Here is a 23,392-nt window from a genome sequence, read left to right as displayed (position 1 = left end):
CAGAGGGGTTCTTTTAAAATAGCTTGGAGTAGTGATACTGTGGAGGATATATTTTCAACGCAAATGTGTGTGTATTGCCTCGTTGGTATAACAAGCCCTGCACTCGCTAGCCAGCTAGTAGCCCGTTCTGCTAACTGCATGCATCAGGGCGATCTGGGCTTGTCTGTCGTCACTGGTTTCTGTCCCTGGCTGTCAGCTTCTCCAACTCTACTGAATACTACCGGTGTTTCAATAACAAGCGAGGATGCATGCACACGAATCAATGACCCATCGTGTGTGCAAACTGCAATCATAAGGTGGTCAGAACTTAACGGAAAGTTGGGAAACATGATTGTACCAATACCAGCCCCCAAAAATCTCGCGCTACGCACTCTAGGATATTACTGTCATTATTGGGGGGGGAGGGAGGATTAAAAAAAACATTTTCCGTCTTGTTTTTTTTCCCGTCTTTTTTCAGTCAAATTTAGGCACAATTTAATGAACGGAGAACTCCGTCCTTGCCGCTCAGGGTGTTAAAAAGTGCAATATAAAAATCTTGACATCACAGCAACATTGTACGCCTCCGCAAGAAGTCAATCAATGTAGTCAGCATTGGATAAAGTGTAGGATGGTTAATATTGCTCAGGTCAGGGAAGTGTTGCGCACTTCACTCATTTACTGCCAGATTGATTCTAGCTGCGTTTTGCTTCTGCCACGTCTTTTCAGCCGGAAGTTTTATTTTGAAGACTTCAAATTCACGACCCCTGAACCGGAAGTACAATCGGCTAGGCGAATTTTACCCGAAACATTAATATTGTAACCGCGAGGCAGCGCCGCTTTAGTTATGAGCCGTGAACACCACCACTTTGATTAAATTCAATTGGAAAAAGATTCAGAGATAAAAGGGGTTAAATTTTTCGGTTAAAATGTGGACTGAGTGGATCCTTTTCACTGACAGACCATTGCCTGTTTAGCCATCGCCTAGCAACGGATATGCTGCTAGACAGTGGTCTGGACAGCGATCTCACTGATTTTGTTTTTTATTTTGTTTTAATAAAACGAGCAAAACAGCACTAATCTGCGATAATGCCTCTGTTGTTGCTATGTAAACATAGAATGACCTTCAAGTTGAACTAAACCCTTTAAAATGGTATGTCGCCTGCTTCCTTACCTTATTAGTACTCCTCCCACTCTAATGCTGGGGTAGCTGTTGGGACTTAATGGCATGATGTCTGTCTGTCACTAAGCCTGTGAGATGGGCTAGCGAATACCTCCAGTGGTAGCCTTTACTCTTTACCATTGTTGTCGTATTAGTTCCAATTTAGCTGTAATGGTTCTCCTAGATGAGTTTAGTAGTCAGTCTTGACTCTTCACTTAGAGATACAGGTCACGATGAGCACCTCAAATTGTGAAGGCCATTTATTTATCTGCTGCTGTTTCAGTGTCTTAAACAGAGTCTGAGTTGAACTGGTAGAGAATGCCTCATTCCTCACATTCATCATATTAGTTTCCTTAAGCAGATTGGGCGTTCTAAATGTGTTACGCAGCACAAGCACAGAAACGTATAATCTACCGTTTCTTGCATCGTCTTATTTGAGTTAGGAAATGATCACATGTCTAACGGAATCATCCTGGAGTCGTCACTGATTGACATTTAATCTAAATAGGAGTCGTTGAACTTGTTGATGTGCCAGCACTTGTTTTCAGTGTCCCCCTGTGCCTGTGAGTTGACAGTTAGGTTTCACATTTAGCACTGAATTAATTTAAACCTTCACCCTCATTTAAGCAAATTAATATCCTGTCGCTTAGTAACTGCACTCTTACCCACTCTTTGCACTCTGCACTCTTTGAAGGCAATGTAACAGGAAGCCGTAAAAGTAATGGTTCTCAACTCGGTGTACTGATAGTTGTAGTTCCATGTGTCTTGTCAGTGACTAATTTAAACCTAATCACCAGGTAAAAATCTGATCAATAACTGTTCAAATGGAGAACTAGCAATAGTCCTTATGTCTGGAGTTGAGGCCTACTGCTGAACACATACAGTAAAGTTTCACCAGTACAGGTGTCACAGATTCTTTGGGTGGAGATGACAGGTTTTCTTTTGACCTGAAAAGCAGAGTGAAAGCAGAAGTAGTTTACTTTAATCCAAGAACACCAAGGCATAGCATTAAGTTACTTACTCTTATTTCAGTGATAAAGCCATTAAGCCAAACGCCATTAACCATTATGCCAACAGCTGGGATAGGGCATTGTTGTGAGATTGTACTTTTTTGTACAGTTTTTAACTGTTTCATGGTGAATTTAATCATTTTCAGCAATGTAAGAATTGGTATTTTGACCAGATGTATTTTTCTGTTTGAAGCCTGCCTGATAGTCTGCACATATATTACAAATGACTGTACCAGATGGTACAATATCTTGGTTAAGTAGTCCCACTCCCACACATAACGTCTTCCATTTTCAGCCATTTGTAAAATGACATATAGCCTATGAAAATGAGCTGGAACCAAACTGGTTTGCATTGCATGTTCTATTTTGTGCTCCGTCTATTCCACACAGAGTTCTGAGAAGGAAAAAAAATGCATGTAAAGGTATACAGACATGCTTTATTGTCTCCACTTTCCACCAGGCCGAAGGCTTGGGGAGAGACTATGTTTTGCCCTCTGTCCGTCCGTTAACAGCTAATCTCCAGCACCGTTAACCCGGTCGATGCCAAACTTTGTACACGCCTCCGCCCCAAGTTTTCCAGAGCGGCCGTCCTGTTATAGCGCCACTATAAGGCAGATTTTCACATTTTACCTATAACTGCACCAATTTGTGTGAAATGTTGAATGCACACTCCCTAGAGGCCAAGGAAAAGCCTTTGCCCTGCATTTTTCACATCTGCCTTTTATAGCGCAACCAAGAGGCTGACTATTGTAAAACACTTTTTTATATTGCTCCTCCTGATTCTGCCCAAAAATCCCGCACATCGTTACACTATCTCTATAGTCATGTGCTCAAGACGGATCTGTCCCATATTTCATATTCCATCCTAATTGGCTAAAATTGGCTTCCAAAGTTTGCAGGATTGGCCTGTTTTGAACAAAAAGCCTCAAATAATGAATGCAGTGTGCAATTTACGTGAAATCTTTCACGCATCAAAGTCGTAAGAAGAAATGGCACGTGAAACGTCCATTCATTTCACGTTATAATATTCACATAAATATTGGGCCGAGCCCCCTATGTGTCATGTGTCATCTGTCAAATTGCAGATGGACAGAGAGACTCTTCCGAACTTCTTTATCTCTTGTGAGAGTTTGTTGCTGGGATAAAGAAAGGTCGATAACAAAGTAGATTTTCTCCTGATTTGTCTCGCTAAAAGAAGCCATTTTAGTATGAATATTGTGTGCCTTGTGATGATTGGGTCCAGTATTTAGTTCAGTGACCATGGGGTTAAGGAATGGTTCAAAAGCTGTGTTCACGTTCACTCTCCCATTGGAATTGAATAGACTCCAACATTCTTCCTGTCTCCTAATGTGTCCGTCCCCTTCACGCAGATACAGGAAGTAATGCAAAGTTGGCCCCTCTTGCTATTAGCCTTTATACTCTTATGCATGGAGGTGTCTCATGCCAAGAACAGATCTACTAGCTAATGTTAGCTTGTAGATCTATAGAGCACCGAAGTCTTGACGTCAATATCGGTAGAGGGCGCAAGTCCACAAAGGTTCATGTACTTTTTATTTGCATTGTAATCCCCATAGGGGGATTTTTGATCGCCTCATATAAGAACTGTGTTTGAAAAATATGTCATCCCGGCCATTTCACTCGGATATGAAGAATCAACTGACTGCTGCTGAATTAGTTAAATGTTCGCTAGAAACAGACTATCAAATATGTGTGACTGACTGTCATAAACGACACAGGCACCTCCCTGACAATATCGCAGAGACAGCTTGTTTTTGGACCACAATGCTTATGAGATGATTTCAAGATGACCCCATGTTCTCCATAGAGAAATTAGTTCCGTGAACCAGGGGATGACTTCGGCACTCTATTATTTATCTATTAAGTATCACAGATGTGATACGGAGTATAAATTAGGATAACTGTTCTACTAGTGTTATAACATTCCTACTTGTGTTATAACATTGCGTTTTAATCAGAAGGTGTTATGATCCTCACAGATCAGCTTCCACTCAGCACATATCTACATGTGGTTAGGTAGCATCGTGTACGTGTAGCACTCAACACTAAACGGACTCGATGATCTCGATCCACCAAACTGCAGAGATGCTCTCTCTGATGTTTACCAATACCTTTCAATTTGCATTGTCATTGTACTGACAAAGCTGGCAGCTACCTTGCTAACATGGCAGACAGATGTGATGTGATAAGCATGAGTGACATGAAGGTTGTCGGGGACTATTGGAGCTGTATTGAAAAGGGGGAAATGACGTGAGCTCCACGAAAGTTCACCACTTTCAGTAATGCAAAAATGGGTATGTGTACACTGTTACACATGCACATACTGTTACATCTTTCAGCTGCATCCATCCATGATGTATTGTCAGCCAGCAGAGCCAATCAGTGTTATGAAAGATATTCTTAAGTGCCTAATTTGGTGCTGTTCTCTTTCATTTTAATGATCCATTCCATTAAAGAGGGTAACAGAATTAATTTATTCATTCTTCTTATCAAAATCAGTCCCAATTCTTTATTGTGATTTTAGTTTTTATTGATATTTTTGGTCAGCCCTAAGTCGGTATGCCTGAGACGTTGTTGATGTGGGAAATGTGCATAATGTAAAATAAGGCTTCATCATTACGGCTGAAAATTTTCTTCATTTTGGTAGCCTAATATTTGTTTTAGGTGATCCCTCTGTTGTCACTAGTTGGACTAATATATTTTTTATTTATATTATATTTTACATTCACTTGAACAGATTATTTTTAAACTGCAAATGGCGTTTAAAATGAAATGACAGTGGTGCCATCATGCTAGTTAGTATGCTTATGTGGAATGAATAGCAATTGAGGAAACTAAAAGTTGAATTGAGCTTTGAAGCACTTGTTTTTGGTGGGCCACACTCGCATGCAACTTTGTGTGGGAAGCATTGTGTTCATGTTTGAGTGAGTGCTGCCTCTCTCCCTGGGTAATCCAGCATGCCATCCCTACGGTCTCCTCAGTGCACTGACCGGGCCAGTGTTGCCCCATTCTACAGAGCCACTGTTGCCAGATTTCGCAAGATAAACAAGAGTCTACGTGTTTAATAAAATAGTTAATGTAGCATCAATTAAATTGGTCAAATTTCCTCTCTCTCCATCCACTACCATTAGCGGAAGAAATACGTTTTTCAGTTTCTTTGTATTGATATTGTCTGTTAAATTCTTATTATAAACTTGCTGTCAGTAAAAAATGTTTTAGCAAATTCCACAAACTACCATAAGGCAGGGCCAAAGAGGAACAATGCAGAAAGAGCCTGCTGGTTAGTCAGTCAGGGACCAATCACAAGGCTGACAATGTGTCAACAATATTTACAAAAGACTTTACAGAAAAGCCCACAGCCGCTTATAACAACACTGGACGTGTGGCCGCTCTGCAGAGCACTGCAGACTTTTGATTGACAGCAGCACATGAAACCCATTGCCAAGGCGCTTGAGAGAAGCCTATATGTGGTGGTCGTCCTTGCACCAAGCCCACTCCACTGTCCTTGAGTGTGTGTGTGTGTGTGTGTGTGTGTGTGGTTTAGTAGTTTTTGTCAGGGAGCAGCCGTTTGAATTTTCATGTCTATTTCGTTATGCCTCTAGTGCAGACTAGAATTATATATAGAGAAATGGGGCAAAATGTCAGTGTTTTAATTATGTTAATTTCTGCTTTGACCACTGCAAAAATATATATAGTATTTGTTCTCATAGTAGCTTGGTGAGAGTAGAAGGAAGAGTTGGAGAAAAATAATAATAATATATATATATATATATATACACACACTTTATTTCACTTGTTTTATTTATTTCTGAACTTGATGATTACAACGTGTGTGAAGGACCAACTGTGGTGCGGAGTAGAGTCTTACTCTTCAGTTCACACTACTGGAAATAATGTTGAATTATAGAAGCAGTGCGAAGAGTGGAAAAATAACCATGTTTCCCTCACAGCTCCGACATTAGGAAGTGGAAAGAGCCCACCTTTTTTAACCAGCGTCGTTTACATGCACACGATTGGAGAGGAGATTGTGGGGCTGGTGTGGGGGCCATTGTTCAGTAGGTCTGTTCCTGAGGGAATGCTGGGGAAATACTCTGTGTTTAATAGTTGAATATCAAAATTACCAGTGACGAGTTTGGAAGACTTATAAATTATTAACTATTTTGTTTATTCATACTGTTTCACAGATACTTTTCTTGGTGACCGTAGGTCGCATTCACACCTCTACTTAGACTCGATGCGAATGGGTGGAGAAGTTGCATCATTCTTGCATATTTAATTAGCTGCGTTTGCCTTCACACTGGCTGTGTCAAACCGCATTGGGCACATTGCGGAGGCACAGCGGACACACGAGCGCAAAATAAATTATCCAAAGTTTATCCTCATTTGACCACGTCTATCCACGATAGGGATGTCAGGGGTTAACCGGTTAGCCGACCGTTAAGAAACATCCGGATATTTTTTATCAGCTTTAACGGTTAATTTGCATAATAATAAATGCGTGTTCTGATCTTAAATCCCTTTATTTTAGATCGTTTTTAGTAATAGTACAACATAAACATTACAGAGACTGTAGTTGTCCCTGCACAATACTTTAAAACAGTTGTCATGTTGCACACATGCCTAAAATTGCTATTTGCGCCGCCCAGCTTGTCACACTCCAGGCTGCATGAACAGCGCTCGGGCGCTGTTTTCTGCCCCCTCAATTTCCCAAAGATCTCTGTTGTACTTCAATGGCTAGTTGGCTACAACGGTAGCTTTGCGGTAGTCGAAATGTAAGCGAGTGACAGCGAGACGAGATGAACACATGTCGACCGTATCAATGCAGAGACCTACATTATTAAATCCATTATTGGCCGTTTACAGCCGCTGCCGGTTCCTCCTCCTCCTCCTATCCGTCTCCCGAGTCCCCACACTGGCACGGCTTTTACGGCTATCAAGTTAGCCATGTGCTATCGATGTTTGAGGGTTTCTCGTCAGCGAAAAGTCAACAAACAGAACACGGTGACATGCATGCTGATCTTCCTTAATAATAAAAAAAGGCTTAGCCCATGCGTCCAGTGGCTTTATAGGTATAGGTTGCTCAGATCTGGACTGGATTTATTTATGTTTTGTTGGACTAGAACCGGCGGACCTCTGTACTGTAGACGCGCAGATGCATGCATCATGCAGATGTGTTGCGTTGTTTATTGATGATTAAGCCTACAACAATTTATTTATATTGTTAAATGTTGCTTTTTTGTTTGTCTTTTAAAAAAGGAGCATAAATAAATGTATACCAATCGTCTACCAACTTTAATTATGTAGCCTATACATGCATATTACATTTGGGGTAGCCTATTAAAAAAAAGAAAAAAATCAACCACTATCCGTTAATGACCCGGTTAATCCTATCGGCTAACCGGCTGAAAAAACTATCCGTTACTGACATCCCTGATCCACGATAATGTGACATCTTTGTGCTCCGTAAAAGATGCCCTCTCCGTCTGCAACTGTGTGTGCTCCTCACGTTTCATTTCCTTTATTTAATGCGTTTGCAATGCATTCACACCTGCAGTGAATCAAAGTTGGGTGCGCTTTGAAGCGAAGCGAAACCCCTGTTTTATGGCGAACTGGAATACGATTGTTTGATCCGAATCAGACGTCGTTTGGCAGGTTTGAAGGCTCATTCGAAGTGCACTTTCTGACAATACGCAGCAGGATTCGTTTTAATCACAGTAAAGCATTCTGGTGTCAGTGGTGTGAATGCAACCTTATTGTAGATGAACATTGACAAAACTGTCACATTTGCCCAGAGGCTAGACTTTTTTCATGTCATGTTCCAGGATGCCAGGCAAACTCTAGATCCTAACAGCTTACAGCTTGAAGCATACGCCTGCCATGATAATCGAGAGCCAGTCCGACCTCTTTCTCCTCATCCTCTATTCTGTTGCTCACCACCCTGCACTACACCATATGCCTGCCTCATATGTCTACGGATGGATCACACATTATTAACACACAACCTATTTTTAGCCTTGTGTGAAATTGTATAAGCGACAGCTGATGTACAGGAAAGTGTTTTTAAGAAAGTGTCTTGTCCTGCTTCCTTTCACTGGTGTAGGTCTGAAGGAAGGTGGTTGTAGTGCTTGTGACTTGTGTTTAGTCCATCTTGCAGGTGTTCACTTCACACGCCGGAGTATACTGTACTACTGTGGCATCTTTTTAATATTTTAGTTGGAAGATAAATGCCAAAAAGGAATAAAGCCATATGCAGTACTATCTCTCTAATTAAATTAGATTATATATGTTAGGCAGCTTCTTTTCTTGCCATCATCACCACTTTGGAACTTAAATTTAAGATTCTTTATGATTAAAGTGTAACTGTACAGCATATGGCTTTTCCTTTTTGGCATTTCTCTTCCAACATGAATATTAAAAAGATGCCACACCACAACGGTAACACTTGCTATGCATCCCATGTTTATAACGCGTTATGAACACACTAATTACACAATTATAAGACCCTAGTCCTTACCCCCCCCCCCCCCTGGTGGCCGCGGGGGGTACTGCGCCCTGGTCGCATTTTTAATTCACTAATAAATTCATTATTAATCATTAATGTGTCAAATCGAAAAAAGGGCTCCGTTACGCCCTCCATATTCATATGGTCAATGCCTGTGTGGGAGCGATTGGTGCAGGCAATGAGGAGATAATGCGGTGTTTCTGACACACACACACACACTAGGGCTGCAACTAACGATTAATTTCATAATCGATTCATCGGCCGATTATTTAAACGATGAATCGATTAATCGGATTATGGCACCTTTTTGCAATTACTTAAAAAAATTAGCTTCAAATTATTTTAGGCATGTTGTAACTAACAATAAAGACAATAAAAATGAATACTCATTCAAAATTAATATTTTACCCCCTTTTTTATCCAATTTGATTTCATTGCCATTCCTACTTGTAATGATACTGTAATCTGTAATGTTGACAGTGTATAGCTGACTGTCTCTTTCCATTTCTATCTCTGGGACCCCAATTCTTTTATTTCTATGGTAAAATCAATTGTGAGTCCATTTGGTTCCATTTTTGCACTCTCTGTTACAGACCCTTTAGGGTCCACTTGGTTTACTTATATAAATGCACCATTTACTTCCTAACTATCTATAATGTAGCTGGAACTCCTACTATGAGAACCACTGTCCTACACAGTCTGTGTGGACATGCATGCACGCACACAGTCACACACACACACACACACACACACACACACACACACACACACACACACACACACAGTGCACACAAGTTACAAGTATAGCTAGCTGATAGGGGAAACCGTTCTTATAGCAGCCATATTGGCATGTTCTCTAGGGTCTAGGCTCTAGTAACACATATTGCTAAAGTTAAACAGCACTGAATAAATCATTAAGCAAAAACGTTCACTTCACGGAGATTTTTGCCCTGTGCCCACTTCAATGCGCTGCTGTGATTACACAGGTGGAACAAATGAGGAGCTAACGATCGTTAGCAAGCTACACTGCTATAGTGCTCGTCGTAGACAGCCTGCAAGCTCACAGATTCAGACATTGTGGAGCATTTTTTGTCATAAGACAAACAAATATGGACAGTGGCCGTGCTCACAAATGCCATGTTTTGGGACCTGTTTGGGGCATTTTGCAAGCAGATCATCGCAGCCACAGAGCTGACGCTCTCCCTCTGTGTGTGTGTGTGTGTGTGTGTGTGTGTGTGTGTGTGTGGGGGAGACTGAAGTTAGTTGGGAGAGAGAGAGGGGTAGATGCGGACCGGGCGCTCTGGTCACGTTCAAGACAATATTGTGGGTGCGTTTGGAAATGCACACCGGGAGCGCACTCGCCTATTAGTTTGCATTGCACAGTGCGCTCAGTGCGCTATTTCCGAACGCGCCCTGTGTTGTGTTTATACCGACCCGTTGCATATTGTTCGTTCAGCCTAGTGCCGTTACGGAACGGTAAAAAGAAAGCAGCTTTACGTTACATTTTAATGTTGGAAAACACCCGCGATAATAATCGATAAGATAATTCGTTGGCAACGAATTTAATTATCGATTTTTATCGATTTAATCGATTCGTTGTTGCAGCCTTAACACACACACACACACACACTCACACACACACAGACATTGTTAGAATTATAGTGATTATAATATTCTCAAACATGTATAATTCTATTTATAAGCGCTCATAAATAATCATTATAATTTATAACCTTAATCATAACGCATATAAAGTATTATAATACTTCATAACTTGCTATGTATTCCATGTTTATAACGCATTATACAAATTATTATAAGACAATATCATTTTCTCATAAACATTTATAATTACATGTATAAGTACTTCATAACCTTATCATAACACATTATAAAGCTTATTATACTGACTTATTAATGTCAAGTATTATAATACCTAAAACACTGTTTGAAATAACACTAGTGCTTTCTAGGGTATGATTTGGGTCCATAATGATGAATACAAAATGAATATGAACATCTTTATACTTTATTTATGACATGCAGTTGCTTTCAGTTTCAGCCTTGCTTTGAGTGTTTCAGCTCTGTGTTTTGGAAATGTAAATATAAATAAACGGTTTCAGCCCTACTTGGCATTTCTAAATTAATCCTACTGCCACTTCTTGAGGCGTGTGAAAGTGAAAAATAAAAAAGCAGATAAAACTAGTATTTGATTTGATCTCCTGTCACCGTCACCCCTTGATGACGTCAGAGAAGCCTGCAGCTAGAAGCGGACGAGAGGGGCGACAAAGAGGGCAGAGAGAACACCGATGAGTGGACGGAGGATAGGCAGAGGTGGAACCAGATGAATAGAGTAGGGCTGGGCAATTAACCCTACATTATTTTGCGAGTATGCGATTCATCACAGAAAATATTTTAATAGACTTTTTATAATCCACTGAATTGATTAGTCTGATTAACCTCTTAGCCCTTTATACTTTGTTGTGGTGGCATGTGAAGTGAATCTACAATATCAGAATGTGTTGAATTGCGACGCAGTTTGAGCTTGTAGATTCATTTGTATTGTTGACCTATTTCTAAAATATTAGCGCAACCTTCGTTCAACTTTGACCACTCTATCACATGGAACTATTTTTTGGGCGTAGTGATATGAACACAAAGAACATAATTCCGTCTCTCAGACACGGGGCCAGGGGGCCACACACTGTATGTCCTCCTTCTGGTGACACGTCGTAACTCTTGTGTGGTGAATCACATTCGCTCGTCTGCTCCCCAATTACCATCTCTCCATCACAGACCCAGGGAACGTATGTATGTATGTGCTTCCTTCTTGGTGGATGGGAGCAGGTTCTGAAAGGTCAAGTAAACCTGTGTGTGTGTGTGTGGGGGGGGGGGGGGGGGGGGGGGTGGATGTGGTGTCGTCTACGGTTTCCATGGCAGCCATGTCGGACGCAAGCGAACGGTTGGGTGTTAGAACACGGCTGGACTGCTGGTCCTGCATGGCACAATACATATGCATACACATACATCGTGCATACACATACATCGTGTCTCGGTTAGTGCGTTTTATGTGATTTTCCTTGGTGTATCCAGGCTTTACTGTATGTGTGGTAAGGTTGTGTCTTTGTGAATCGACTTATGTGTTGGTCGGGTTATTAGCATATTTAGTGTCGAAGTCACTGTGTGTCCTGGTTTGTGCGTGCTGAGCTGATGGTGCAGCGCTGGTGAAATATGAGTCAGGAAACAGGCAGGAGAAGCCTCTCTCCTCATCTCCTCTCCTCATCTCCTCATGTATCAGGCTTCTTCTGTTATCCTCTGCTTACATACTCCCTCTCTTGATTTTTCTGCTGTTCTTTGTGACACACAAGATAGGAGCAGCAAGCCTCTCCTCACATTTACAGCAGAGCACAGGTGTTGTCACTGAAGTTGATGGAGCTCTGTGCTTCACCAGAGAATGACTCAGTGGAACTGTGTGTGTATGTGCTAGATGTCTGAAGTATATCTCTCTCTCGCTCTCTCTGTCTGTCTGTCTCTCTCTGTCTCTCTGTGTCTCTGTGTGTCTGTCTCTGTCTCTCTCTCTCTCTCTCTCTCTCTCTCTCTGTCTCTCTGTCTCTCTGTCTCTGTGTGTGTATATGTCTGTTTCGCTAAATATCTTCCTCTCTTGCCTTCTCTCTTTGTCTGCATCCCTCTGTCTTTTCTCCCACCCTCTGCCTGCCTGTCTTTTCTCCCACCCTCTGCCTGCCTGTCTTTTACATTTCTCACTCTTTTATCTGTTTCTGCGCCTCCTGCCACCTCTCCATCGGACCGCTCAAAGCTCCTTGCCTCGCAAATTTAACATGCCGCCTGCCATTACAACGTTCCCATTGAAATCGATGCTTGAAAAGGAAGGCTGAATTCACCAAACTTGAATGACTCATCAGACGGCCAACGGCACTAAACAAAGCAGTGAGACTTCCTCCCAGCATGACAACCAATGGTCTTGTGCCACGTCAGTGCCCCCCAACTCCCCCACCCCCTGTAGAAAAAAAATCATCTCCATGATTTGTAGACTCGGCTACACGTCGACCTGTCGCCTACATTTCGCCTGGCGACCAGAGTGAGTTTGACAGGCGAGAGACGGACTCCACAGTAGCCTGGAGCTACCGGTGACATCCAGGACCTGGAGAAAGTGTTTGGGTGATAGGGGTGGGGGTGTAGAATGAGACTCTGTACGGCTTGAAGCGCACATAATCTACTGGGACTCGGTACATTGGAAAGAGCAGCTCTCTGGCTTGTGGATAGAGAGCGTGTGGATAGAGCTTGTTTGTGTATATGCGTCTGTCTCCATGTACAGCACTGTTGTGGTGATTGGAGCAGGGTTCTAGGGCACAGCATGAAAGGCTAGTTGTTTTTTTCTAAGTGTGGCACAGATTGCCGTGTGCATCTACAGGTACATGCAAATCATGCATTACGTTTTCATGAAAGGAGAATGTGATAAATTTGCATGCATGTGTGTACATGTATGAAGCAGAAACCATAAGCTGGGCATGTTGTGAATTTCTCATCCCTATGTGTTGTTAGACTGCATCTAGTGTATGTTTGTGCGCACGCAGACAGATGTTCTTTTGCCGGTGCGCATCGTGGACTCGGCAGCGTTATTGGTTGAAGCACATACAGTCGAGTCGGCTGTGAACACTCGCAAGAGTAATCCATCTGTGAATGTCTTGACGTTACCTTGTGGAACATGGACTGGATACACTGGAGCCTTGTCCCTCCGCCCCCCACTGTGAACGCCGGGCGGGGTTTGCCTCAGGACTTTGAGGAAACCCTGGCTCTAACCACAGCTCTGAGCTACAGTTTGCTGGCCTGCGAGACCTGCTTGAGGGACTGGCACAGCATTGGCTTTGATCCTGTGAGTATGTCCAGAAACAGAGGTTGTTATTATTATAGACCAGGGCTGCCACTTTTGAGCTGGTTTTGTCGTCATGGCATTGATTCTTGCTGTTTAGTGCTCTGTCCAATTACCAAACAGTAAGAACGATTAGTGACAGAAATTACATCAATGTTCATGACTGATCTCTGGGTCACTGAATGTGAGAAGATTGACTTCAAAATGTCTGTTCTGTCTCATCAGTGTTCTGAGAAATATAAGATGCCACATAATACATTGTTTACTTTGCTTTTCGAATACAAGAATGATGTGCTATTTCACAGATTCTGGATTTGATTTCATACACCATGACTTTTAGATGAGTTTCTCAAGTTGAGAGGTAGTACTAACCTGATGAGTTCTGGGAATCCAGGGGCAAGCAGTGCTTGTTGCTCTGGATTAGTCAAGTTGAGGTGACGACACTGCAACCAGATGCTCGATTAACACACCACCTTTAACAGCAGAGGAAAGCTAGGTTACAGATTATTTAAAAAAAATCCATACTAGACTGTTATTTATTTATATATATATATATATAATTATATATATATAATAAAATGGGTTCGGTCAGGTTTTTTGGAACCGATCCCGATGTTTTTCTCGTGATACAAATACCAATCTTGTGTGTAAGGGGAAAATTTTTATATTTTCAAAATTATGTCAAAACCCACGTCAAAACTGTTCATGTGTGAGGGGAGAATGTTTAGGCCTGTCACAAAAATCACACCCGTGAAGTGAGGGGCGCTAATATATTAAAGTCTAACTCGTGATGTAATGGTGATGTAAAACAAATGGTGCCAACACAAACATTAAATTCTCTTTATTGTTAATGGCATTTAATGTTTGTTAGGGACAAGATGACGTACATTTTCCCTGCATTGTCAATGCTGTTTTTGAACCTTGAACTAAAAACAAACATTAAATGCCATAAGGACCCTCAAAATTGATATTATACTATATATTGGATCGACATTTATACCATTTAAAGGGTGTAAAAGATTGGTTTCTCCAGATAGGGTAAATTGCCGATCACAGATAGGCTAGATCACCGATCGAGTCATTTGGAGTGAATATCGTCTGATCACCGATCGATCGCCGATTATCAGAGCATCTCTAATAGTGCCACAACCTGGGACTTTATATGCTATTAGCTTCCTGAATACCTGTGCTGATATTTTATGTTAAAGTTTCCAACTTCAGTTTGATGAGTTAAGTTGGAGTGCATAAGACCGGAGGTGGAGTTGCTGTTTTGTTTAAAGATGATTATGATGGATGATCTCCAATGCAAGCCGATAACTTATGGAAACTTATGGATAACTTATGGAAATATTATCTGCTAATATGTGGGTTATCAATTGATTGTTCCTCTCGAGCTATGTTCCTAAATGGCTAATGGCCGCAGGAATGCTGCTATTTTATTTGCTGAACTACTATCTGTGTTGACTTTGACTGTGAAGTTATTGTTGGTGATTTTTATTAGGGATGCACCGATCCGGCTTTTTGGCATTCGATACCGATTTCGATACATGGGGGTCCAGTATCTGCCGATACAGAGTACCGATCCGATACCCCCCACAAAGAAACGTAATAACCTATTAAGCTGTATGCCTCACTGTGTGAAGTCTGGAATCATTATTTTGTGTAAGGCAACATCAAGGCTTGACTTAAACATTACTTTCCCAACTTTGTAAAACAAAATGTAACAAACACAGATATAAATGCACTGAATTATTTATTAAATAACTGTGCAACAATTAGACCAGGTTAATGTGTGTGCAGGCTAGCCTGGCTGCATTCCACATGTTATACTGTCAATACTACACTGCTGTGTCACAGAGGAGGTAGAGTTGTTTTCATACTGTAATTACACATAATTATCGGATCGGATCGGATAATGGATCGGCCACCGATCCGATACCCGATCTAGAATTTTAGCCTGGATCGGCGCTGATCTCCGATACGAGTATCGGATCGGTGCATCCCTAATTTTTATCATCATGTTGACATTCACCCAGGACAAAGAACTGCGCTATGTTCTTGGTAAATATTGATTGATTCAGCATGTGACAGAGCCCACCCACAACAAGGTGCACACTTAATCCTCTCCAATGGTCTCCACATTTCTGACTAAGGTTGTGGTAACTGTTGCTCTCTCAGATCATTCCAGAGTTTTCTTTGAGAGTACTATCTCTGTTGCACAATTGTCCTTCCATTCCCACCGTTTCTTCGTAATGGGTCAATATTCTTCATTCTTGTAGATCATTTAAATTCTAAAATGATTTTATTGTTGTTGATGCCGTTTCCACCACTAAGACTGGGCATTCGCTGAATGATTTTAGATCAGGGCTCGAAATAGCGACCATTTTGCTCGCAAATGCGCCTGAATTTTAATCTTTGCGACCTAAAAATATATTAGGGCGCTCTGAGCCGCTCTCTGACATCCACTGCACTGCTCCTGTCTGCTAGCTGCACTAGCACTTGATGCTAACAAACCAACGTGTGAAGTGTGTAGTTAACTACTCTTTGACACAACGGTACGGGACAACGTTGAGCGCTGCATCGCTCACATTCCAGAGCGCATCGGCTCGCAACTTCACCATGTGTCAGAAAGTACATTATTTCAAGCGTTCAGATTCAGAAAAGACCGGAGCCTCTAGCTCCGGAGGCGGACCGGCTCAGCTGTGTGTGTGTGCATGCGTGTGTGCGCGCACAGCCGCACACGCATGCAAGAGAGCGAGGGAATGAGAGAGAGAGGAAGGGAGAGAGAATAGCAGACTTGTAAGTGTTTCTACATAGCAGCAGTATTGATACTTTTACTTAAGTAAAACATTAGAGTAATTTATCCACCACTGATTAGAAGTGAGTAGGCAAAGCTATAAATATAATGTTTTACATCGAAATTATTTTATATTAGAAATTCTAATATATGATCTAAATAGGCTATGAAGGTGAAAAACACAAAACAAAGAATAAGAAAACAGGTGATGTGACTGGCCGGAATCAGTGTAGACTAGAGGGTCCTCATCTGGAGATGTTTGATGCCTCTGTCTCTTTGAAGAGATGGATGGATGAGGGACAGACACTACATTTTAAATTCTGTCATGCATTTTTATACTTTGGTCATTTCATGTTATTTGTAAACCACACGTTATATTATTGTTTTTATGAATGTAATCGATTACATATTGGTGCTCCTTAGATTTTGGTGGGTGCTCCTAATTTTTTTCTGGTGCTCCTTCATTTTGAAATTGGTAGCACAAGCGCTACCAAGTAAAAAAGTTAATTTCGAGCCCTGTAGATGCATATATATCTTTTACTAATATTGAAACTGATTGATTGTGATGTCATGCCAGAGCGCACGATTTATGTACCAACACACTGACACTGTATGGTCTGATCTTCAAGCTATACATTGGTCCCTGTCAGCCCTTGGCTGTAATGTGTCAAAACTATAATGTGTCAAAAGAAGGGTCTGGAGTGAAAAGCCAAACTGATACAACACTTCCCCATTGCCAAACTTCAAATCTTGTGATGGTTATCCTGTGTTTATACAACCGCTGTGCCAATGTGACTGGACCACTTAATGAATCAATATTACAGTCGAAACGGAATCAATGTTTTCAGTCAATTATGACTTCTCAGACATGTCTGGAGAATCAGAATTGCTTACACCACCACTAAATGTACTTGTACAGAATGTGTACAGAAAGGTGTCTCATTTAACCTCAGTCTGGTTGAGAGCATTGACAAAGTGAAGTGTGGAAAAAAGTCAATATTATTCAGAATTTAAACTTCGCCATAATGAACCAATATGGTTCATGTATCGTATAGTCAACCATGTATTGTGATACGTATCGTGTCGCTGTATCGTTACACCCCTAGCTAGCGGCCTAAAGTATCTACAACTAAAATGCATTATAATTGTATCTGTTGATATTGACAGCCATTGTTGGATACTGAAGTAAAAACTAGTAGATGGATGGTATCGATATCCGATATGATTTATTGCCGTTTAGAATTTAGTATTTCTTAAAAAAAACAAAAACAGAAAATACTGATAAAATATTTAGCCTTAATCATTTTCAACATAATTATTATAAATTAAAATATCGGCAAAATAAATCTTTTGACATCGGTTTGATACTGAAGTTGCATTTTAAGGCCAACGTCGGCTGATACCGATAGGATGACAAATGAATTTCCCATCCCTAGTAGTAATTTATTATAATATATATATATATACAATTTAAATGTCCTTCTCTTACCATCTTTGTTTTGTCTTCCTAGGAATCCGCCAAGGTTTCGGACCTAAACCCCAATGCGAAAGCATGGGCCAACCACATGTTTAGCCTGGACCACAGTGGGAACACTGACTCCACACCCGCTGCCCTCCACACATGGAAGGAAGGCTCTGAGAGCTCCGCCGACCCCGGCCCTGAAGGTCAGATGGTACCTCCCTCATCCTCCCAGTCTCCAACACCAACATTGTTGTTTTCTTTTCAACTAGCTATAGTTTACCAGCTAAATATCCCTTAGGACTGTTTACTTGTCAAAGGCCTAACAAAATTGACCACTTTACTTGTTTGACTGGTAGTCATTTCCAATCATTCAGCCGCTTGGACTCCGCAGAAACCATTGGTTTGGTAGGACTGGGCAATGAAATCAATCTTGATTAGAGATGTTAACAATTAATCGACTCGATTAATTGCCGTTAAGAATTTACCGGATCGGTGAACCAATAGAATGCACGCTGGCTGGGCCAGGCTATACTTTATGTAGCCACAGCCAGCTCAATCATCTTAACTCTATAATTGCGGCTAGCTGTTAGCATAAACCCCAGTTCCCAGTGCCACCATACGCATTCACTTTAAAAGACGGAGCTCCCACACACACACACACACACACTCGCTACACACACTCGCTACACATTGGAACAAGCACACACTGTTTACTTTTTGTGAAGCTTTTACATGGCAGCAGTGTCGCGGTACAAAGGCACAAATTAAGTCCGAAATGTGGATGGCAGAAGATCCACCAAGGACAGCGATCCTGGAGTCCGACTAATGGAGGTTTGAAAATCCTCCTTTCAACTGCTTTGCACTGTGATTAGTTTTTCAATCCCATAGTTGGAACGGTGGAGCGTTGCTATAGGAACCGGGCCAATGTTAAAAGCTTCCGTAGGCCTCAACCATTATATAGACGGAGTATACGTTGGGGTACGTATATATACGGACCTGGGATATGGCGCCACCTAGCGTCGGGGTACTATATATACGGACATGGGAAAGAAATAATTAACAAGCCAAAACGTATCATTTCAAACGGCAATGTTTACCAAGAGCCACGTGTCAAGCCTCTCGTCTATTTTCTCGTCAAGTGTCAAAAATCCATTTGGTCCTAAAACGTCACTTCAATTCATCGATCACATTCTATCTTATACCGTTATACGGTGACTCAAGGCTGCTTATTTTTGCATAACCATAGATGATGGTACACTACAGCAGACATTTCTGTGTATCAAATCAAAAAGGACATTTCACAACACTGAAATGTCGTGAAATGTCCTTTTTGATTTGATAATAATTCATATTTCTGCCATATAGCCTAGTCCCAGGGGTTGATGCCTGGCTCAAGGGCGTATTAACAATTGGGTGTGGGGGATTTTAGTTCTCCCCACCCAGGTGGTCAGGACATTTTGAACATGCAACCCTCCTTTGGTCAGCAACCCACTGCACTAAAATGTCCTCGTCACTGTTAAAAACCGTCTTAAATCATTCATACTCAATTTAGTATGAGCCATGAATATTCCTCCCACAGTCCCCACTCCCTTCTACACAAATGGGCATAATCACTCATTTTAATGTGATAAAAAGCCAGCCAAGTATAGCTTTTCTCATAGACGGGCTTAACAAAGATATGGTGGTGAAACAGAAATTATTGATTAGCCTGTGTTTGACTCAGACCCTGTCCACATGTACATGTACAAAGTGATATTTTTCACCTTCAACTACTTTAAATCCAGTGTATTGTGCAATGTAATTGGGTGCCGTCCAAATACTGGATTATGTCTAATCTGTGTCTCATAAACGGTCTTTAGATGTATGGACCCAGTTCAACCAAGGGATAGCATTAACCATTTAGTCAGCATTTCATTTGTGCTGATTCAGCACTGGGGCCTCTACCACCTATTAATTAAAAAAGTGAAATCGACTAGTTAAATGAACGAACCAATGGCAAACTGGTCGTGTCAAAAAGTGTTTTGGCTCGTCTCCCAGCAACATGAGTGTTGAGATGAAATTGTCCATGAAACCAGAAACTGTGATGTGTTGCTTTAATTTCCCTATATGATTGTTTTCTGTCCAGGCTATGAAGCCAGTGAAGACAAGGCTTATAAGGAGCCTCTACTAGCCCATCCTGATGAGCCTCCCCCGGTGCCAGTGATACTGGCAGACGCCGCACCCATGGCCTCCGTCACACTGGAGTGCTCTGAACCAGCCTACACAGAGTACCCTGAGACTGGGCACGACCCCCCGCACACTGGTGGGTTGGTAGATCCTTTATAGAATATAATCATGTTATCATCTGTTAGGGAAAAGCAACAATTTCAGCGTCCATCATTTGATTCTGTGGAGAGAAATCATACTAAATAAAAACGGGGGGGTTTGTGTGTGCGCCTGAAGCTGCTGTTGCCTGAGTGATGCTGGCAATATCCCTCTTTTATTTGGCTCAGTAAGTCTTTGTCATTGGTAAATTGCATCATATCTTTTAGAAGCATGATATTTTATGTTATAGAGAGAGCCATGTTTAAAAGTAAAGAAAAGGCTGCACACTCGTAGATACAATGCAGGATTTATTTAAACCTGGAAATGTATTTTGACCTGGAAAGGTTTTCTTCAGGGAATAATGAAAGGGTGCTTTCTCAGTGGGTGACATCGTTAGACCTGACCTTCTGCTTTAATCACTCACCCTGGGGTGGGACAAGGCATTTTCACACTTTGTATTTTCAACCTCAGTTGAACAAACGGTCGCCTTTATTCGAAGCACTTTACACCGTCTCCCTCATAACCCAGGGGGAGACGGGGATAGGACTATGAACTAATCCAGGTTGATATCGATGAGTTTGTACAAATATTGTTATACATTATTGTTTTGGTTGGTTTACTCAATACTCATTCGAAACACTTGCGTCACCAAAGATGATACCGTACTGTGAGCAAATACTTTATTAGACAACACAGAGGTTTTAGTAACACTTTGGCTGAAAGTCCTAGGGACTTGTTTCCTATGTCCTATTCAAGTGTGACTATTCCTCTGCTGTGTCAAAAACGGCCTGTGTCGAAAACGAAACCTTTAGATTCCGTCTCTGTAATTGTTCTGAACATTTCATTCAGTAGTAGCTACTGTTTATTTTATACTTTATTGTTCTGAATCTGGTTTTGTGTGTCGGCAGGCGGTGATGCCCAGCCAGAGAATGGCCAGGAGGGACTGAGGGACCACCTGAAGAAAACCCTGGAGTTCTGTCTGTCACGGTGAGTCGAACTGATGGGAGATCCAACAGAAACACATAAACACTGCATGTGTCAAAAGGCTCCACTGCTCAGCCGCTGTACTCTGGCTCTTAACGTAGAGATGCACTTCATAACAGAGTCATGACAAGAATGATTGCATCTGGCCCAGGCCGTAGCGTAACGGTCTGGGCACCGGACTGGTAATCCAGTCGCAGTGTGCCGCGGGTTCGACTCCCGGACCCGACACGGCCTTTACTGCATGTCATCCCCCCATCTCTCTCCCGTTTCCTGTCAGCCTACTGTCTGTCCCTTCAAAAATCAATAAAAGGCGTAAGCCGCAAAAAAAGATATCTAAAAATAAAAAAAAAGAATGATTGCATCTCTTCTCATTAACAAAATAATCAAACTCCATAGTCCCCCTCCCCCTTGGCTTCGTTGATCCAAGCAATACTGTTTGTTTAAGACCGATCAAGATTCACTCATGGAGAACTCTGAAATATGCTGTGATTTTTGCAGCAGCACAGCAGCATACTCATTTGTCTGTCTTGTCTCACTCTCTGTCTCTGTCTCTCGGTCCCCTGCTGTGGGTGTGAGGCGTGCCCTGAATGAAAGCCCTATTTCATACTGTCAGAGAAGAGCGCTGGCGTGGGGGTGGACCAATGGGCCTCATGGATTGGTCTGCTCTCCTGATCTTTATTGACGCACATAAAGCCACATAGGGTTGACTTTTACACTGTAAAAGCCTGAGTGTTAAAGGGACACTGATGTTGGGACCAAAATCCCATTGTTCTGGTGCAGATCTATATATACTGTATATAGTGTGGCAAAAAGGATCTTATGTATTCTCAGATTTTTTAAATGCGCAAAATGTCTCTAAATGTGCTCTAAATTCAGAGAATACATGAGTTATGTTTTTGCCACACTAATCAGAACAGGGATTTATAGTCTATGCGGATGTCAGAACAATCATTGTCAGAACAGGCCAGCCGGCTATCCGACCGACTCGACACCGAGCACTGCACTCCCTATGGTGGTGTGGAACGTGTGTCGAATTTGAAGTCTATAGGGCGAACGGTTCTCGAGTTACATGGATTACAGACGTTCATGCACACGCATGTTCGTACGCACAGAGACTTGTGCGTACTGTAATTTTCCATTTGGTTCATTTGTGCACTTTTAGAGTTAATTTGCCATGGCTCTTTGACAGCAAAGAGTCATGGTCACGAGTATTAATCTCCATACAACCTTTTTTAATCATTACCTTACCGGCTCTGCCAGGCTGTATCCGCATGCGTCATAGAGGCATCGACTGGTCCCAGAAGAGATTTCACTGCATTGTCTGTCGTTCATAGAGGTTTGCTGTTTGGAAACGGTGGTTAAAAGGACAGTTAAAAATAGACAAGACGTGAAGGCGGAGTCCTAGTTGAGTGGACTAACTGACTGTCATTTTTCTGCTCCTCTTTCATTGTCCCTCATCCTCTGCTAATACCTACTCATCTTCCTTATTCTCTTAACTTTTCCTAAAGCCCAATTCACACAAACATTGATACGATAGTTGTTTAACTCTAAGTGTTTTATTACACCAAGTAAGTGTATACAGTATGTTACAGTACCATTGGAAAAAACATTAAAATAAATACAAATAAAGGAGTGCTCGTTTTCTTAGAGTTCACCTCCCGCCGAGGTGCTGTGTTATGTACCCATGTCTCTTGTGACACATACAGGCACACATACGTGCGCACACGATTCTTTTTTTAATATAATTATTATTTAACTCATTCCCAAAACACTCACATGGACACACTCACTCATACAAACACACTTATTCATTGTTTCATTTTTGAGTAGTGCAACCACTCCTAGAAACAGCAATGTCTGTCCGTCCCTATTTCTGGCCGTATGTTTAGGGTACCAAGAGCTGGCGCTGTTGCACCACTCACTTTAGACTGGTCTGATTCTTAACTAAGGGACCACCAAAGCAACATTTGTGTCCACCAAAGCATATTTTCTTTTGTCCCAGCTTGAAACTAACACTATAACTAACTAACACCCATCTGTAATCGGACTCTTTGGAGGCAAAGCAATTTTTCATCAGAGATACTCGGATGAATATTGATAACAAACCTTTAACCTGGCAGGTGTTGATGTTAAATTAATCATAATTGAGCAACTGCATGCCATGGCTTATTTAAGCAATAAGCCACGAGAGGTCTCAGGTTATCGGGTATTTTACAATCCTCCTCCGTGATTGGGTGGCTGCATAAAAAGGGACTGATTTGCAGTGTAGAATTTGAAAAATTTTCATCT

General features: G+C 41.6%; 1 protein-coding gene across 1 annotated transcript in view; it reads left to right on the top strand.

Moving 5' to 3' along the window:
* Nucleotides 1-23,392, top strand: part of larp4b (La ribonucleoprotein 4B) — a 44,599-nt gene that overhangs the window by 5,318 nt on the left and 15,889 nt on the right. Inside the window, exons 3-5 of the mRNA XM_083781317.1 lie at nucleotides 17,865-18,018; nucleotides 19,941-20,117; nucleotides 21,028-21,106. Coding sequence (XP_083637443.1) covers nucleotides 17,865-18,018; nucleotides 19,941-20,117; nucleotides 21,028-21,106 — 410 coding nt within the window. The remainder of the gene's footprint in view (nucleotides 1-17,864; nucleotides 18,019-19,940; nucleotides 20,118-21,027; nucleotides 21,107-23,392) is intronic.

Source organism: Protomyctophum parallelum, assembly GCF_964188405.1.
Source record: "Protomyctophum parallelum genome assembly, chromosome: 14".
Classification (NCBI taxonomy): domain Eukaryota; kingdom Metazoa; phylum Chordata; class Actinopteri; order Myctophiformes; family Myctophidae; genus Protomyctophum; species Protomyctophum parallelum.
Note: the sequence above shows the minus strand (reverse complement) of the source record. Positions and strands in the feature narration are given on the sequence as shown.